This window comes from Cotesia glomerata, linkage group LG1, assembly GCF_020080835.1.
Source record: "Cotesia glomerata isolate CgM1 linkage group LG1, MPM_Cglom_v2.3, whole genome shotgun sequence".
NCBI lineage: Eukaryota > Metazoa > Arthropoda > Insecta > Hymenoptera > Braconidae > Cotesia > Cotesia glomerata.
In genome coordinates, this window is record NC_058158.1 from 20,121,165 (window position 1) to 20,139,216 (window position 18,052).

Below are 18,052 nucleotides of genomic sequence, written 5' to 3' on the forward strand. Positions count from 1 at the left end.
TTTCGGCTGCCGAATGGTCTTTTTTTTATTGTAATTATTATTGCTTAGCAAATTTCATTTATCAAAATACTTAGAACTATCTAAATAATTTGATAAATGAAAATACATTAATAATTATCAGTACATTTCATAAAAGACTAACTATTGCATTTATCCTCATGATGCACCTTATGAAAAATTTTTGTATTTTCGCTCATCATGGAGAAAATATTATTTAAAAGATATCTATTTTTTTTCTTATGTATATATGCGTCAAACGGAATGAACATATCTGCGTAATCAGATTATGAATCTTAAAACTATTTTTTTCGTCAAAAATACTTTGACTAGTGTTTACTATAATAGGTTCGATCTCTAGGTACATTAAGAAAAGACCTGGAAATCAGTTGAACCGAGACCTTCGCCGTCTGAGTAACAACAGACTGCTTCCTCTTTAACAGTAATTTAACTCTGTTACTCAGTATCAAAATTGAATAATTAAAAAGTTATTAACGTTTAACTATTGATAAAATTTCTTCATTCTTACTGAATCATTGAGATTTGATCATATCAAATTTTTATTTGATATTTAAATTCGTAGCAATTATTGTTCTTAATGAAAGAAATTTTAGACTAAAGTATACATAAAATGTCTTCTTAAATGAGAATTTAATTTAATTGTTTAATTTTAATTATTAAAAAAGTTACCAATATTTATAATAAAAGGAAAAATAAATAATTGCTGCACCGGGACGCTATCTAGGAAGGGGAAATGATTTAGGAGCAACACCAAGATTTCATCACTCTGCAGCATGATAATCCCCCCCCCCACCCAGTAACATGTGCTTGGGCAAGGTTTTTTTGAAGTTATGTGCTTGGGCACAGAGTAATTTTTTAAAGTTATACTTCTTTAGGCGCGTTATGAAAAATTGATGAGAGTGAAATTTTACGATGCGCGCGCAAGTATATATTTTTTTAAATGACTAAGTTAACTCATATACAGGCTAGTTGTAAAGTATCCAACGAAACGTTGTTATTTTCAAATTCGATAGAAATACCATTTAATATGAAGTATATTATTCATATTAATAATCAATTCTAAAAAATGGTCAATTAAATATTTTAGTTTTTGTTTAACTTGATAATAATTTTCTTTTAATCAATATTTTCTAAAAATAATAGTAATTTCATGAATTAAAATATAAATATTGTAGTACCTATTATATTTAGGTATCTTTTTATTGAGTTCATAATTTTTAATACAGACTCAATCATTTTGTTTATCGAATATAGTAATTCTATCCATATGTTTTTAAATTCATATTATAGACCATTTTAATAATTTTCCGGAATTTCATTGGAAACAAAATCTAGTTTCGTACTACAATATTTGTCTTTTAATTCATGTATACATTATTTTTAAATAAATATTAATTAAAAAGATAACATCACTAGGTTAAATAATAAATAATGAGTTATTTTATAAGAAATATAATATATTTTAAATAAATAATTAATGATACTAAAGTTAGCCGACGTTTTTAATTTTTTTAATTTTATCTTTAATAATTAAATTAGCACAAAAAAATACTTTTAAAAATTGCACTTACAGTTCCTAAAGTTTTTTACAAGTGAAAATTTTTTTTTATATTGTTTAATCATTTTTTCAATAAAAAAAACATCTCAAAATGTTTATATGTCAGCTAACTTAATTTTAATAATTAAAATATTTTATAATTATCGATTGTAAACTATTGATACTTTGAAGCTTCAAAATTAGTTTATTTAGAAAAATCTTTAATAATATTGATTTAAATTCATATGATAATTAATGATTTTATATTGATACGGTATAGCTAAATTTTTACTATAATGAAACCTATTTGATTGTTTTTAACATTTTTCTTTGATCATTTTTGTATTTTTTTTTTTTTAATTTTTTTTATTATATGCAAAAGAAGTATAACTTCTGACGCGTGTACATAAGTACGTACACCATTTTTTTTTTAATTTTTACTCTTTAAATGAAGATATTTCAAATTTTTTTTACATTTTTAAAAATTTTTATTTTTGTTATGTCCACCCCAAAAATTTTTTCTTTTAAATTTAAATCACCCGCGCAGATGGAAGACTTCTCCATGCGCGAAAGCCACAATAAAATATAAGCTACGTGACTGCTGGTTGACTAGCGGGGACTTCTGCAAGCTCAGCACCGCGAGTTTTTAAAAAGGCGAGCAAAAGCCAACGCCTTGTCTTTGAGCAGTTAATTTGACTTCCGCGTTTAACTGACGGACCCGTGCCTTGTAGAGTCCTTTGCTTTAATTTGCTCCGCACTTAAAGGAAGTTTGGACGCGGTTTCAACCGGCAGGCCACGTATTAGTTTTAAGTGTAAACCAGGTCTTTGAGCAGTTAATTTGACTTCCGCGTTTAACTGACGGACCCGTGCCTTGTAAAAGTCCCTTGTCTTAATTTGCGCTGCACTTAAGACGAGTTCAGACTCGGTTCAACCGGCAGGCCACGTATTAGTTATTAGTATCTACGAGTCGGGTTTCTCAAAGTTCTAATTTGCCCTGCACTTAGGCGAGGACTCGATAAATAGATAAAACCTAGAAAGTCAGATCCCAAAGTCTTAATTTGCCCTGCACTTAGGCGGGATTTTGACAAGTAAGAAAATCTATAACCGGATTCTCAAAGTTCTAGTTTGCTCTGCACTTAGGCGAGAGTTCGGTCAATAAGTATAAAAATCTTTTAATATAATATCTTTTAAAGCTAAATTTGCGCACTTTACCCTACGGGGGACTGGAGGACGTTAGCTCAAATTCGAATAAAATTCATTATAATAATTTCGATTAAATAAAATTTGTGAAAGTGTAAAAGTTTTGGTGTTAATTAAAATAAATCTTAAAAAGAAGTGAAATTTGTTTTAAATAAATTCATTTCATAAAAATAAGAAGCCCTTAGAATAAGCAGCCCAAATCCATCCACATTCATTCGCTGCAAATACCAACAGAGGGTCCAATCAAGGAAAAGGCACTACGATCAGCCCCGGAATCACGGATCCGATCCTAAGAAATAATCCAGCAAGTAGTAAGTACATCTACTCCTAACTAAAATCCGTGTACAGTCTCAAACGAAGGCGTGGTAAATTCGTACTTCGAAAACGTCCCACAAAAATAATTAAAACAACGGAATTAAAACCTCCGTTGCGTATTCTTTAAACTGTTAGTCCAAACCTCCACCGTTTACGCTACCGCTCAAAAAAACGCCCTTGGACATAACATTTTTCAATAAATTTTAATTTTTTTTTAAATTTTTGAGTTTTTCAAAAAATTTAATTTTCCGATATGGATCTGAGAATATTCAAGAAAAAAATTAATTTTGAATTTGTTGAAAAAAGTTTATAGACGAAATTTTCTAGTCGTAATAAAAAAATTAAAATCATAAAAATAATATGTTTTTGACAAAATATAAAAATTCAGAAAAAAAAATTTAATCTTAAAAAAAAATGAATTAAAAAAAATATTTTAATTTAAAAACTATCCTAATTTATAATAAAAAAATAGGGGTTTCACCGGGATTTCATCCAAGTACTGCACCCAGATAGAGTCCCGATTCAACACCTATCTATTTTTTCAGTGCATATTAGCACAAATTATTTCAATAATAAATAAAATTAGATATTAAGACAATTAAAAATACCTTATTAGTAAATTCCCTTCCAAAGTATTCAAATCATCAACCAATTAAAAAGAATAAATATGAATTGAAAATAATATGGATGATTATTGTATATCTACATATCGACACAATTTCTTCAAATTTTTCTCAATCAATAATTTAAATCAGATGTATTAGAAAAGAAATTAAATTAGTATTTATATAATATCAATCTTAGTTTCTCAATAATTTTAAACTTATTTCAATATACGTAAATTAATAACGTAATTATTTAATATCTTGAATCAATAATAATGTGCAATGAATATTATTCCAAAAACAAACTCTTTATGCAGTGAAGTTAATAGATATAAATTAAAATAAGAAGAATACGTTACAAACTTCAAGAATGAAATCAAATAAATAATTTATAATATAAATTCACAACCAATTAACGAGAATAAGTTTGAAAAAAAATTCAAGAAATATTAGGATTGAACTGAAAAAAAAAATATTGAGCATTTAAGGCTGGTTTTCAACTCAAAATTATTTTATTATATTTAAGTACATGCAAAATGTTAAAAAATAATTATACAGAAAATTTATCGAATATTAATATTTTTTTTAAATTAATTTTTTAAATATAAATACTTTCATATTAGAAAAGAAACTTGCATAAAACTTTAAAGTTATGCAAATAAAACACAATAATAATAAATACTTTAATATTAACACACTTTAATATTCATGTCCTCAATTATTTATTTTATCAAAACTTTCTCAAATTCATAAAAAATTTATTGAACTTGTGCTTCTGGTTTAAGGGGTAACGGTAGTAGAATTTTGGTATGGACGCCGCCATGTTCTTTTTAGATGCCACCACTATTGATGACATCTGACGGCGAGAAAAATAAATATTTAAGGAGAAATGATGAGTAGCGCGATCTTCATATAAAGATAACTGCATTATCTACAAAGATAAGGCAGACTCCGTTACTTATAAAAAAAAATTAATTAAAAAATGAACATTTAAAATATAGAATAATAATCGTGCTACTCTTCATATCTGCTCTGACAAATAAAAAACACAATATTTATAATATAAAATTAATTTAAATTTAATGACCTGACCTAATTTGAGATAATTTAATAAATTATTCACAAATTATATTTTACATAAAAATGTAAACCGGCATCTGATCAATACAATATATTCTAACATAAATTTTGTTTCAAATAAAATTTATTTAATTAATACTAATGATCTGGCCTAATTTGACATAAAATTAGTAATAATTTTATCCAAATTATAACTTACATGAAAATATAAGCTGGCATGCGATCGTTATAATTTACTCTAATATATAAACTTATCTAATTTTTAATATAGAATTCATTTAAAAATAACGATCTGGCCTAACAAGGAATAAAATAAAAAAAATTTATCCATATTACAGCTCACTTAAAAGTGTAAGCCGGCATCCGATCGATATATTCTTATTCAGTCTTAAAATTATCATTTTAAAATCTATTTAAAACTAATGATCTGGCCTAATTTGGGAAAAAATTTCAAAAATTTTACCCAAATTATAGCTAAAAATAAATTGTTAGCCGGCATCCGATCAGAAATAAATTAGCACGGATAATAAAAATAATATTTTATAAAACTAATGATCTGGCCTAATTTGGGATAAAATTAGTAATAATTTTATCCAAATTATAACTTATATGAAAATATAAGCTGGCATCTGATCGTTATAATATACTCTTATATATAAACTTATCTAATTTTTAATATAGAATTCATTTAAAAATAACGATCTGGCCTAACATGGAATAAAATAAAAAAATTTTATCTATATTACAACTCATTTAAAAGTCTAAGCCGGCATCCGATCGATATATTCTTATTCAGACTTAAAATTATTATTTTAAAATCTATTTAAAACTAATGATCTGGCCTAATTTGGGAAAAAATTTCAAAAATTTTACCCAAATTATAGCTAACAATAAATTGTTAGTCGGCATCCGATCAGAAATAAATTAGCACGGATAATAAAAATAATATTTTATAAAACTAATGATCTGGCCTAATTTGGGATAAAATTAGTAATAATTTTATCCAAATTATAACTTATATGAAAATATAAGCTGGCATCTGATCGTTATAATATACTCTTATATATAAACTTATCTAATTTTTAATATAGAATTCATTTAAAAATAACGATCTGGCCTAACATGGAATAAAATAAAAAAATTTTATCCATATTACAACTCATTTAAAAGTGTAAGCCGGCATCCGATCGATATATTCTTATTCAGACTTAAAATTATTATTTTAAAATCTATTTAAAACTAATGATCTGGCCTAATTTGGGAAAAAATTTCAAAAATTTTACCCAAATTATAGCTAACAATAAATTGTTAGTCGGCATCCGATCAGAAATAAATTAGCACGGATAATAAAAATAATATTTTATAAAACTAATGATCTGGTCTAATTTGGGATAAAATTTTCAAAAATTTTACCCAAACTGTAGCTAACAATAAATTGTTAGCCGGCATCGGATCGGAAAAAAAAATTTCGATTATTTTATATAAGAATGTTAATGTTACATGACCTGCATCTCAAATTCTAAAATTAACTCATATAAGAGCTCAAATTTCCGCAGAAACTTTTTCTGCACGATTTACTTAAGAGCTCATGCCAGTAGTAGTTATTGTTGGTACTTCGTACTTCGAGATATGGAGGATTACGAATAACCAACCTCCACTTGTTTATTCGGCACCCTTAATTTTTAAGTTCAATCGAGAATTTTTAATTTTTATTCAAATTTCGAGAATGGTGATGTTAAGTATCTTACGTTTTGCTGGGTTATTTTTTTAAATTCTGTTTCTGATTCAAAGCCAAACCTGAAAAAAAAAAATATAATTAGTATTAGGAATTTTATTTTTTTTTAATTAAATTTTGAGACATTTTTTTAACCCTTATCAGCACATGTTAATTTTTTCACACTTGTTAACACTCAAGTGCTGAAATATTAATAAAAAATTAAATTATTTCCTCTAAAAAAGATTTACAAATAAGAGATCTAATTAAAAAAAAATTAGAAAAGACGGTTGACCTTGCAGGCCATCCCTATAACTTTCCGCTAATCTCATACCTAAGAGATCGAATTTTGCTTGTTACTCTGTTTTTGATCTCTTCGAGCTCAAAAATATAAATTATTCATTATTTTGAGCTCTCCAAATTCAAAACAAGAGCTGTTTTAGTTTAGTAAAGCACTATTTTTTTAATTTTCAAACTGCCATAACTTTTGAATGAATCAACCGATTTCCACGTGGTTGGTGGCAATCGGAGTTGTTTTTTGAGTCCTATGAAAAATCAAAAGCACTGATTAATCGTATTGAAAATTTCGGAGTAATTTGAAAAAAAAATCAATTTTTTCGATTTCTTTTTTTCACGATATCTCACGAACGAATCAACCGATTTTGACCTAGTTAGCGGCGATCAACGTGGATTTTTAAGTTTAAGAGTTGATTAGTTTTTGGAATCGATCGGTTAAGCCGTTTATGAGTAATTTCAAAAAAACCGTATTTTATAATAATCGTCTACGAAAAATACAAGGATCTATTTTCGAGATGTCAATCGGTCGGTGGACGATAAGTTTCCAAGATTCTGAATAAAGGTATTATAAATTTAAATTTAAATTTAATCGGACTAGCTGTGACCGATAAACTTTTCTAATAAATTTAAATTCCTTAAAATTTCCCATGCTTGAATTATTTTGACATTAGAATAAAGAAATATTGTATTTAATTATTCAATTTAGCTGAAAATAAAGAGAAAAAATTTTTTTGTGACACTGATTAAATTTTGATTATTTTATAGAAATAATATAAATATAAAGATTTTTTAACTTCCCGCTAAGAAAATTGAAAATTTTCAAAAATCGGGAAGTTATTAATATTTCCCCATTTGCAAAAATCGAGTTCTCATCGGATCTCGACGTTCTGAGGTCCTGGGAAGCTTCCGTGACTACTCCTGCGATGATGTCCGTATGTCTGTATGTGTATATATATATATATATATATATATATATATATATATATGTATGTATATATATGTGTGTGTGTATGTATGTATGTATGTATGTATGGCCATATGTAAGCCTTTTATTACTTTTGAACAGCTTGACCGATTGGAATGAACTAAGCGGCGTTCTATAGATTTACATGAAACATTCGATTTCCTGTGAATTTGGCCCGTTTTGAACCGGTAGGTTTCGAGAAATCTAAAAAAAACTAAGAAAAAAAAATTTTTCAAAAGTGGTTTTTATGAAATAACTTTCAAACGGCTTTACCGATCAATACCAAAAACTAATCAGCTCTTAACCTTAAAAAACCACTTCGATTACCGCAAACCGGGTCAAAATCGGTTGATTCATTTGTGAGATATCGTGAACTCAAGAAATCGAAAAAATTGATTTGTTTCAAATTACTCCGAAATTTTCCATATGATCAATCAGTGTATTTGATTTAGGACTCAATAAACAACATCGATTGCCACCAACCGCGTGGAAATCGGTTCATTCATTCAAAAGTTATGGCAGTTTGAAAATTAAAAAAATAGTGCTTTATGAAACTTTTATCAGACTTTTGAGTTCGAAGAGCTCAAAAGTATAAAATAGCTATCGTTTTGAGTTTGGAGAGCTCAAAACAATAAAAAATTTATATTTTTGCGCTCGAAGACAGAGTAATAAGCGAAATCCGATCTCTTAGGTATGAGATTAACGGGAAGTTACAGGGATGGCCTGCAAGGTCTTTTCTAATTTTTTTTTTTATTTTTATAATTAAATCACCTCAGAGAAATGTGTTCGCTTGTTTTCTTGGTAGCTGAGACATCAACAGACATTAAAGTTGTACTATCGTCTTCTTCAATTATTTTGTTAATATTATTTTCTTCACTGGTAGTTACTGACGTGAGACTCTTAGAGAGGAAAAATTGCGTGATATCAAATGCTATTTAAATCGGGCGTTGAAATGGAATCCGTGAGATTGGGTAATTTAATTTTTAGTGATTCCATATCGTCCGCTGTCAGCTGTTAAAAAAAATAACAGTTAATGTTAGAATATTGTTAATTTAATAATAATTACAGAATGTCTATGTTACTACTTTCTTTCTTTTCATTATATGCATTATATTACTTTCCATTTCACGGTAAAACATTTCTATTTTTATTAAATAAGCAAACATTTATTTAATATTCTATTCAATTTATTGAGCATTGATCATTCGGATAAGTCAAGCATATTATTTTACGATGAACTATAATAAATTAAAATTAAATTTTACCTAAAAATATATTTATATTAAATAAAAAATTTTTCCATCAAATTTTGAGAAGTCAACTCAAAAGTTACCGACTAAAAACAATTAAATTGCTTGTAACTTTTGTAATTTTGAGTTCAGAGAAAAATGTTTTAAATAAAAGTTGTAGAGAATTTGATAATCTACAAAAAAGATCGAATTGTGAATTTTGATAAAGTGAATATTTAATGAGTTACAGGCCATTAAAAGTTTTAATAACAGTCAAAATTAAAAATAAAAATTACCTTAGGCTATTCATTATCGAAAATAGTTGGCGCTTGAGTAGCAAAACTAGGCGGAACATGCTCCAAACCCGGAAATAGGCTGTCCAAAAAAATTCCCGTCGAATTTACTCTGAAATTCTCTACATCTGGCAATTTCCTCATTGTGTACCGTTAATAATTGACAAGCGAGATTACTCGCCAACACCAAAAATGCTTGCGAAAATGTACGCCTTCTAGCAACTTCGCTGACAGCACTAACATCCATCTGCGGTACCAAATGTATTTGCAGAAGTACCTCCAAATGACGACGCAATCGCTTTAAATTTTCGTGATACATCGCCAGCTTACCGTCCACTACCATCATTTTATCTTCTACATACATCATCCATTTTAGCCGCTGATAGATATTCGCCGATAGCTCTTCTTTAGTTCGAGTACACCTGTTGTCAAAAATTCCTTATTATTATTATTATTAATTTTTTTTTTTTTTTCAAAATTTAAATATTAAATTCAAGAACGTTTATACTGAAAACCGGATATTTATGACGCAGTTAAATAAAATTTGAATTATTTCTATAAATGAATATACCGGATCAATATTATTTGATAGTTTCCGTCATAATTATATTTTATTTATACACAGTTGTAAATATTTATAATATTTAAGGTAGTACGAGTATTAAAACTATAGTCGACAAAATGTCTTGATTTTTTTTTATATAATTTTTAAATTGATACAAATATACTCTAAGAATTTCCGGAAAGTTCACCGTTTATTTAATTAAATAATCAATTTTAAATGTAGGCATTTTAACTTTGGTCTTATGGGGTAACCTCGAAACATTGATACATTTATAAAAAAGGTCTTATATGATTTTATTGTATTTGCTATGTTTTAATAATAATTATTATTTAAAACTTCAAAAAATTTTTCTGGATCCTGAAATGTACCTTGGATTCCATAAAGGCGTATAATATTTTTTTTTTTTGCATTTTTATTCATTTCGGACAAAAATACGTCGATTCTTGAAAAGTATTTTTTTTATACACCTTCAGTTTCCGATTGCTATGAGGGTGTATAATTTTTAAATCGACCTTATGGCATCTGCAACGCGATATAATTAAAATTACAAACCTGATGCTGATGTATTGATAAATACGACAAAAAGTTTCAAAAATTATCTTTTTCGCATTTTTTCCAAGGTCCTTTAACAAAGCAACTAGGAAGAAGTCGTTGAGAATAACTGTGTGGCATATATGTAGTTTTCAGGCGTACTCCAAAATGGAAATTCCACAAAATTCTGTGGCTCGATCACGGTACGTGTACGAATCTTATTAAATTACTTTTATAAGATCTCTCAGAATTGATCTTTTAGAACGTTTTACGATAAATGCAGCTGCTGAGTAACAAAGAATGTGGGAACTACTACTTGCTTGAATGTCATTGAAGTAACTGAAAAATTGGTGTAGCAATTAATAATTATTATTGAAATTATTTTCAAACAAATTATACTAAAACTAAATAAAGATCTGCCCCGATTTCAGATAAAATTAATTATAATTTTACTTAAATCATAACTTACATCTAAATGTAAGCTGGCATCCGATCGTAATGATCTATTCTTATAAATTTTAATATTTTTAACATATAACCAATCTAAAAGAAAAGATCAGGCCCGATTTGAGATAAAATTAAAAATAATTTTACTCAAATCATAACTTACATTAAAATGTAAGCCGGCATCCGATCGTGATAATCTATTTTTATGATAAAAAATGTAAACATTTTTAGTAAACTACCGATCTAAAACATAAAGATCTGGCCTCATTTGAGATAAAATTTCAGAAATCTTAACCAAATTATAGCTAACAATAAATTGTTAGCCGGCATCCGATCAGAAAAAAAGCTTACTTGCGTATTTAAAATTACATTTAATGAATCTAATGATCTGGCCTAATTTGGGATAAATTTCAGAAATTTTACCCAAATTATATCTAACAATAAATTGTTAGCCGGCATTAGATCAGAAAAAAAAAAATTTCATTAATTTTACATGAAAATATTAAATGCACATAACCTGCGACACTGAAATGATAAAATTTGACTCATTAAGAGCTCAAATTCCAGCAAAATTGTTCCTCCGTGATTCATTCGGTTGCTCATGACTGGAACAGCCAGTTCTGGTAGTCCGCAATACATTATTTTTTCTCTGAGCCGTGCATTTCAATCCTTAAAAAAAAATTTATTATTATTTTATCTACATAACATGGTACTGCTACAAATTTATACATACCTGATTTATTATTGAACATAATTCCCTGTCATTCTACGTACATGGCACCTCTGATCTAGGGCTGCAATTCAGCTGTTCGACTGACTATAAAGAGTAAAAAAAATGTTTATTCAAAGTATTTAGTTATTTAAATGTACAATAAGAATAATTAGCAAATAAGCAATATTTCTGTCGAGTAGTTTCTTTACAATTGTTCGAGTAAGGCTGGCTTCGAGACCTGACCATAATATACCGATTCCAACCGCGTGGCCTCGCTAAATTATAAGGCGAGAATCTCAACCAACCTCACAATAAAAAAAAAATACGCGGAGAATCCTACTGGACAGAAATTAAATAATTATAATGTCAGCTATCTATTATTAAATACAAATTTGTATATTTTTTAATTGTATAATAAATGTTAAAATAATAGACTTGTAGTAGCAGCTATCAAAGCATATACTTATCATTTTTATGGGTGATTATGGGCCCCCAGCATCTTTGTCGTAGAAAAATTGTCAGTCATCTACACATTTTTAAATATATTACCACTTTTCCTTGCAATATTATCAATTTAACACTTCATTTATTAATTATTTTATTTTTATCATATCCCAGCGAGTTTGTTTACAAGCAATTCTCATACAAGATGGCTAATACTGGCGCATGCGCATTATAAATCTACATGTTTTGATGTTAAACTTTGAGATGTCGCTGCAAACAATTAAGCGGGTAATTCAAAGTTGAAGCTCCCTTTACATTAATAGATTTTAGTAAATTTCATAGAAATTTAACAATTGCATTTGTTCTCATAGCGGAACTTACGAATAATTACGCTATATTTCGACTCAGCTTGTCATTCTGATTCAGAAAATATATATGGTTCCAAAATTTATTTATATATTATATACGATATACGATATAACGCGGCTTGTGTCCACCCTAACTTCTACGATTATCAACGGAACTTTATGAAACTTAGCATCTATTTTCTTCACATTAACGCTAAAGTCAAGTTCAAATTTGAGCGGAATCGATCGATTATTCAAAAAATGCCAGCAACATGAAATTATTGAAAATCTTAAATTTTCCACTTTTACTGCTTTTTCCCCTAATAACTTATAAACGCGATTTAAATTTTAATTTAATTTGAAAGCCCGTAAAATTAGCTTTAATTTATATATCTGCATTTTAATTAAAGGCTAAAAGTAGCTGTTAATGAAATCTACTTCCATTTCAGCTGTCAAATGGCCTTTTTTTTAATTCTAAAATCGATCTAAATAGTAAAAAATAAATAACTCGTTTTTTGAAAGTATATTTATTTTTGTTGATTTTAATTATCAATTACTGTAGGGATAGTAATGTCCTGATTGTGGTGGCACATGAATTGATGGTGGAGGTGGATATGAAGACTGAGGTGGTGGATATGAAGATGGAGGTGGTGGTGGTGGATATGAAGATGGAGGTGGTGGTGGTGGATATGAAGATGGAGGTGGTGGTGGTGGATATGAAGATGGAGGTGGTGGTGGTGGATATGAAGATGGAGGTGGTGGTGGTGGTGGTGGATAAGAAGATGGTGGTGGCTGAAGTGGATATGAAGGCGGAGGTTGCGGAGGTGGAACTGTCGGTGTATAGCTGGGTAAATATGTGGGGCGATCTTGTGGAAGTGGCTGATTATAGCCCATCATTCGCATCCATGATTTTATTGTCTGTAATCAGATTTAAAAGTGGTAGATATAATTAATATTCTGTTATTTAATAGTCTGTAATCTTATTTTAATTACGATAACTTTTAAATGAGTTAATAAAAATAAATCCTGACATTCAAATCATTTTCTCTTCATATAATAAAAAGCTAATCAATTAAAAATTTATCCAGCAAAAAACTTTGATACTTCTTTACAAACAAATTCTCTCACAAATTTCTTATGAACAATTTATTTTATTAAAAAACCACAAATTACAAAATTAAAATTGAAGTTGATTGCACACAGAAAAAAGGTTCTCTTGAGCCAAGAAAATATAATTCTTCCAAATTATTTTCTTGAGCGAAAAAAAATTTTTTTTTGGGACAAGAAATTTTACTTATTCCAAAAAAACTAACTCTCTTGCTCGAAGAAATATGCCCCTTGATCCAAGAATATTTATTGAAGTTGAGAAAATTTTCTTGTTTGGAGAAAATTCAGCTTCTTGCTGCAAAAAATATAGTTCTCGATAGAAGTACATTTTTTTGTCTTGAGAAAATTTTTCTCTTGCTCCAAAAACTTTAGAGTCTTAGTAGAAGTATATAAATATTTATTGATTAACTTGTCAAATGGGAAGATTAAATAATATTGAATCATTTTTTTTTCATCCAATATGTATAATTGTGCGCTAAAATAATCTACAACAGGTATCAAAGATTCAAGAGAAAAATTTTATCAAGGTGAGAAGTAATAGTATATTACATACCTAGGCCAGTAAAATAAGAAAAGTCTCAAATCACATGTTCGTCGACCTCGGCTTCTTCTTGGTCAACAATTACATGTGATCTGAGACTTTTCTTATTTTCCTTCCCAAGAGGTGTAATATACTATTCCAAAATGTGTATAAGTATTTGTCGATTTGAATATTTTTTAATCTTTTAAAATCTCTTTCTCTAATTAGGGATAAATTTACTTACATCGTTCAATTCGTTCATTTCCTTCTTCAATTCACCCATACCCTTCCTCAATCTATATAACTCCATTTCAATTTTTTTCATACGAGTATAGATATTTGTTTCAGGAATTTGAGGTCCTTTTTCTTCCTCGCACTTCTTTTCTCCTTTTTTATCTGTGGAAAAAAAATAATGTTAATGCCCTGATTTAAAGAGATGATTTATAATTATTACCTACATGTTACATATACAACTATATCGTTTTTAGATTGGATGCTTTTTCTTCATTATATTGGAAAAATTCCATTTCCTATAGTCTATTTCTGAAGAAGTTTTCAATATTTCTTACATATCGAAAGTTATCTGCAAAAAACTAAAAATTAATTTTAAGCAGTAAAATGACACTTGTTTTTTTAAAATTTTAGTTTTTTGCAAATAACCTACGACGTGTAAGAAATATTAAAAACTTCTTCCGAAAAAAAATTATCGAAAATTGAATTTTCTATAAAAAATGTCTCATGAAATTTTTCCTAAAGTTGATGGTTGATTCGGAAAATAAGAAAATGTAAGAATTTTAGATCGATCCAACTTCAATGTTAAATAACTTTTGTAAAAATAAATATATCAAAAAACTGTAAGAGACTCTTTTTACAGAGCGTTAATTTTTCTCTAAGAATAAGTTTGGATTATTTAAAAATATTATCTCTAACCAGAGTTACAAAATTCGAAAATCCAAGAGAACGCTGTTCCCATGTTATTTAAATGGGAAATTAAAATTTACAATGCGCAACGTTTTAATAATAATATTTAGATATCAAACTTTCACAGTGTTTTTTTTTTTTCACCATTTGCAATAATATTTTCGGTACAATTAAGAAAAAAAAAATTGCCGATTTTTTTGAAACAGTCTAATATTTATACATACACGGTAAAAAAATTATATGAAAAATTACAATAGTAATATCGTAATCCAGGACTATACTTTTAGTATCTTGATTTTTACGATGCTGCCGTCTACAGAATACAATTTGAATTATTGAAAATTACGATGTTATTTAGTAAATTTTTTTTCTGTAAGAGCAAGTGAATAAGGACGCATACTATATGTTTTAATAAAAGAAAGACAGAGTCCAGTAGTTTGCGGCGCCACCACCAAAAGATGACCAATTACTGTATGGAGGGTCTTATTATGTGACTGAACATAAAATTTAGATATGCCTCTGATAGCGTGAGGGGATGAACCTTGGACTTGTGGCGGAAAGGTCTCCGCGTTCGATTCCTCGGTGATGCAGAATTATTTTTTTCGGTAACCTAAGCTTCTTTTTAATTTAAGTGATAGAAATTTACGATACTGCATCGTAAAAATTACGATGTTTGAGTTTAGGTCCGGCATTACAATATTCTATACTAAAAATTACGATGTTTTTACCGTAATATTTCATACAGTTTTCTTTCCGTGTATACCGAGCCCATAAATTTTCCTACAGACGAATTATATATTATTACTTAATACTTGAAAAATTTCCACGTTACCGACTGTTCATTTTTACGATTCAGTTATTGGAAAGTTTAAGAACATGACATGTATACATTGCGTTATTGTATAGTTCTTTTTAATTTTTTTAAAATTAATATTTACTAAATAAAATTTACGATAATAAATCGTAAAGATTAATATTTTGAGAGTATGGTCCACCGGTACGATTCTATATAATAAAAATTACGATAAAAAAATTGTAAAAATTACTACATTTTATTTACCGTGTACATGCAATGAAATGAAAATACTTCAAAAAAACTCTAAGTTTATCATTTGCAATTAGTATTTTTGAATATTTAAAAATAGTTTTAGAAAAGAACGGAAAGGATTTGGTGATGATAAAGTACTCTGCTGCGTTGCAGCATGAGACACGCAAAAACTGGAGTTCCTTTTAAAATCCCGACTTTATACCGAACATTTTCGCTAATCTTTATTTCATTTATTTTATACGTGTAAAAATTTATTTTAATAATGTCTGGTAAAAATAATCTTTAACTCTTTAATAAATATCATGTCAAATTTTACCGATCGTCTTCTCGCTAACAGCAGGGTCAGGATTGATGTTGTTGTCACATTCCTGCGGTTGCTCTGATTTTTTTTTAATATTCACACTACCTATAAAATGAGATTGGATTTGTCAATAATTTGAATATTATTATAATAATAGTAACAATTGTTTTCTTACCTTTCTTTTTTTTTTTTATCGGGTGACGAAATCTGCCGTGATTTCGGTCCTACTCGTTTTGCTAGAAAAAAAATTTTTTTATTAAAAAATCTTATTGTACGTATATTTTTTTTGTAATCGACAAATTTACAAATCAGTGACAAATTAACAAATCTGTGAATATATATATATTTTATGTTTTGAAAAACGAATTTAAATACAAGTTCCGGAACAAATGTTAAAATTATTAATTTTTTTTTTTTATTCATCGTCATAATTTGGGTATGAATAATTTGTAATTCACAAAATACTTACTTTTATTATAATGTTTCACATACGGATTTGGCGACGACATTATTGATGTCACTTCGAATACTTAATTTGATTTATAGGTTATTTATTTTTAATTAAAATCTATTACTTGATCTAGTATTAACTGGTACCCCTGATAACCTAACAAGTGTTGAAAGTAAACATAGTTGGTACCACATTGTCATCAAGTTTTCAGAAATAAACTATTATTATTATTATTATCCTATCATCAGTGGTGGGATAGAAAACAAATGTTTAAAAAGGTGACCACTGTTACTAATAATAATAACAACAACAACAACAACGATAATAATAATAATAATAATAATAATAATAATAATTGTAAAAAATTTTTGGCAATCGATGTGGTTTAAATGACTCGGTGTTAGAATTTCGATGTCAAAAGTACATAAAATACACCAAAAAGTTGGTAATAATAAAAGAAGGTAAAAATTTGAGTCTTTACTTCCAAAATTTTGGCTCGAGGGTAAAAGATAAGATAATATTGATAGCGACATTTTTTTTAGAGATTTTAATTTTTCCATAAAAAAATTTTCTTTTAAATTTTTGTTATTTCCTACATTTTAACGATAGGAATTTTTTAAAATCTGAAAAAAACTGTTTCACTGTTTTTTTACACCGTGCGAAGTTCTCGGAGTCCATTTTCACTCAAAACGACAAATTTTTTACAGTGTATGTATTTTTAAATTTCAAGACTAGTTTTTTAATAATAATAAAATAATAAGAAATAAATAATTCGATGAGAATAATATATATCCGTGTCGCCTACCTCACAATGTGCATATGAATATATATAATATGTGTTTATATTTTTTTATGTACTGAAATAATTAATAAGTATAAATTTTGTTTTAATTCATATATAAAATGTTATATTTTAATTTTTCATATAAAAAATTTATTGCCACTATATTTTTTCACGTAGGGATTTTCCAGATCCATTGTAATTTCCAGATCCACCCTGATTAAAAATATTGATTTTTTTAACCAGGGCATTGTTGTATAATAACAATAGTATTCATTGATGCATCGTATTTATTATAAGTACAGTAGGTGGATATTTTACTTTAGTCATAAGTACGGGTCTGCCGTCATTGATCACAAATTCCCTCCTATCGTAATATAGTACGAATGGGCTGGAATTAAATTTTTATATATGCTCATATATAATCAAGAATATTAAGATTCTTACAAATAATAATGAAATGAAAAAAAATTAAAAAATGTTTAGAATTTTTTAAATAATTAATTACGATAAAAGAAGGTTGAGAACGAAAATTTCGTATACGTCGAATTTCGAAACTACAGAAAATGCCATTTTGGTTTTGGAAATATATTTCTTAAAAACTTACTGTTTTTATTAAATTAGA

General features: G+C 27.7%; 1 protein-coding gene and 2 long non-coding RNA genes across 8 annotated transcripts; 1 reads left to right on the top strand and 2 right to left on the bottom strand.

Moving 5' to 3' along the window:
* The first annotated feature begins 2,048 nt into the window (after positions 1-2,048).
* On the top strand, positions 2,049-2,511 carry LOC123262713. Its single transcript, XR_006509030.1, has 2 exons — positions 2,049-2,230; positions 2,377-2,511. It is a non-coding gene; the product is annotated as an uncharacterized LOC123262713 (long non-coding RNA).
* A 1,936-nt stretch (positions 2,512-4,447) lies between these two features.
* Positions 4,448-12,157, bottom strand: LOC123262702. 5 transcript variants are annotated; one of them, XR_006509022.1, is made up of 8 exons: positions 11,529-11,827; positions 11,313-11,464; positions 10,959-10,992; positions 10,818-10,891; positions 10,370-10,687; positions 9,256-9,674; positions 8,502-8,741; positions 4,448-6,552 (listed from the first exon to the last, which is right to left on the bottom strand). It is a non-coding gene; the product is annotated as an uncharacterized LOC123262702 (long non-coding RNA). The 5 variants fall into 5 exon arrangements; XR_006509028.1 differs by lacking the exons at positions 10,818-10,891; positions 10,959-10,992 and adding an exon at positions 11,971-12,157 and having other exon boundaries at positions 11,529-11,612; XR_006509029.1 differs by lacking the exons at positions 10,818-10,891; positions 10,959-10,992 and having other exon boundaries at positions 4,448-6,429; positions 6,504-6,552.
* A 677-nt stretch (positions 12,158-12,834) lies between these two features.
* Positions 12,835-16,924, bottom strand: LOC123263318 (leucine-rich repeat extensin-like protein 6). 2 transcript variants are annotated; one of them, XM_044725969.1, is made up of 5 exons: positions 16,665-16,924; positions 16,371-16,431; positions 16,211-16,300; positions 14,170-14,321; positions 12,835-13,216 (listed from the first exon to the last, which is right to left on the bottom strand). In XM_044725969.1, the coding sequence occupies exons 4-5, from the start codon at positions 14,248-14,250 to the stop codon at positions 12,848-12,850; spliced, it is 450 nt and encodes a 149-aa protein (XP_044581904.1). In that variant the 5' UTR covers positions 14,251-14,321; positions 16,211-16,300; positions 16,371-16,431; positions 16,665-16,924; the 3' UTR covers positions 12,835-12,847. The 2 variants fall into 2 exon arrangements, with proteins under 2 accessions (XP_044581904.1, XP_044581911.1); XM_044725976.1 differs by lacking the exons at positions 16,211-16,300; positions 16,371-16,431; positions 16,665-16,924 and adding an exon at positions 14,384-14,503.
* Positions 16,925-18,052: the final 1,128 nt, after the last annotated feature.

What these genes read in the sequence shown, in the direction of transcription:
- LOC123263318 (XM_044725969.1), bottom strand. Translation starts at nt 14,250, where the DNA reads ATGAAAAAAATTGAAATGGAGTTATATAGATTGAGGAAGGGTATGGGT. An exon ending in AAATGAACGAATTGAACGAT is followed by an intron (nt 13,217 to 14,169) that starts GTAAGTAAATTT and finishes ATCTGATTACAG; the next exon opens with ACAATAAAATCATGGATGCG.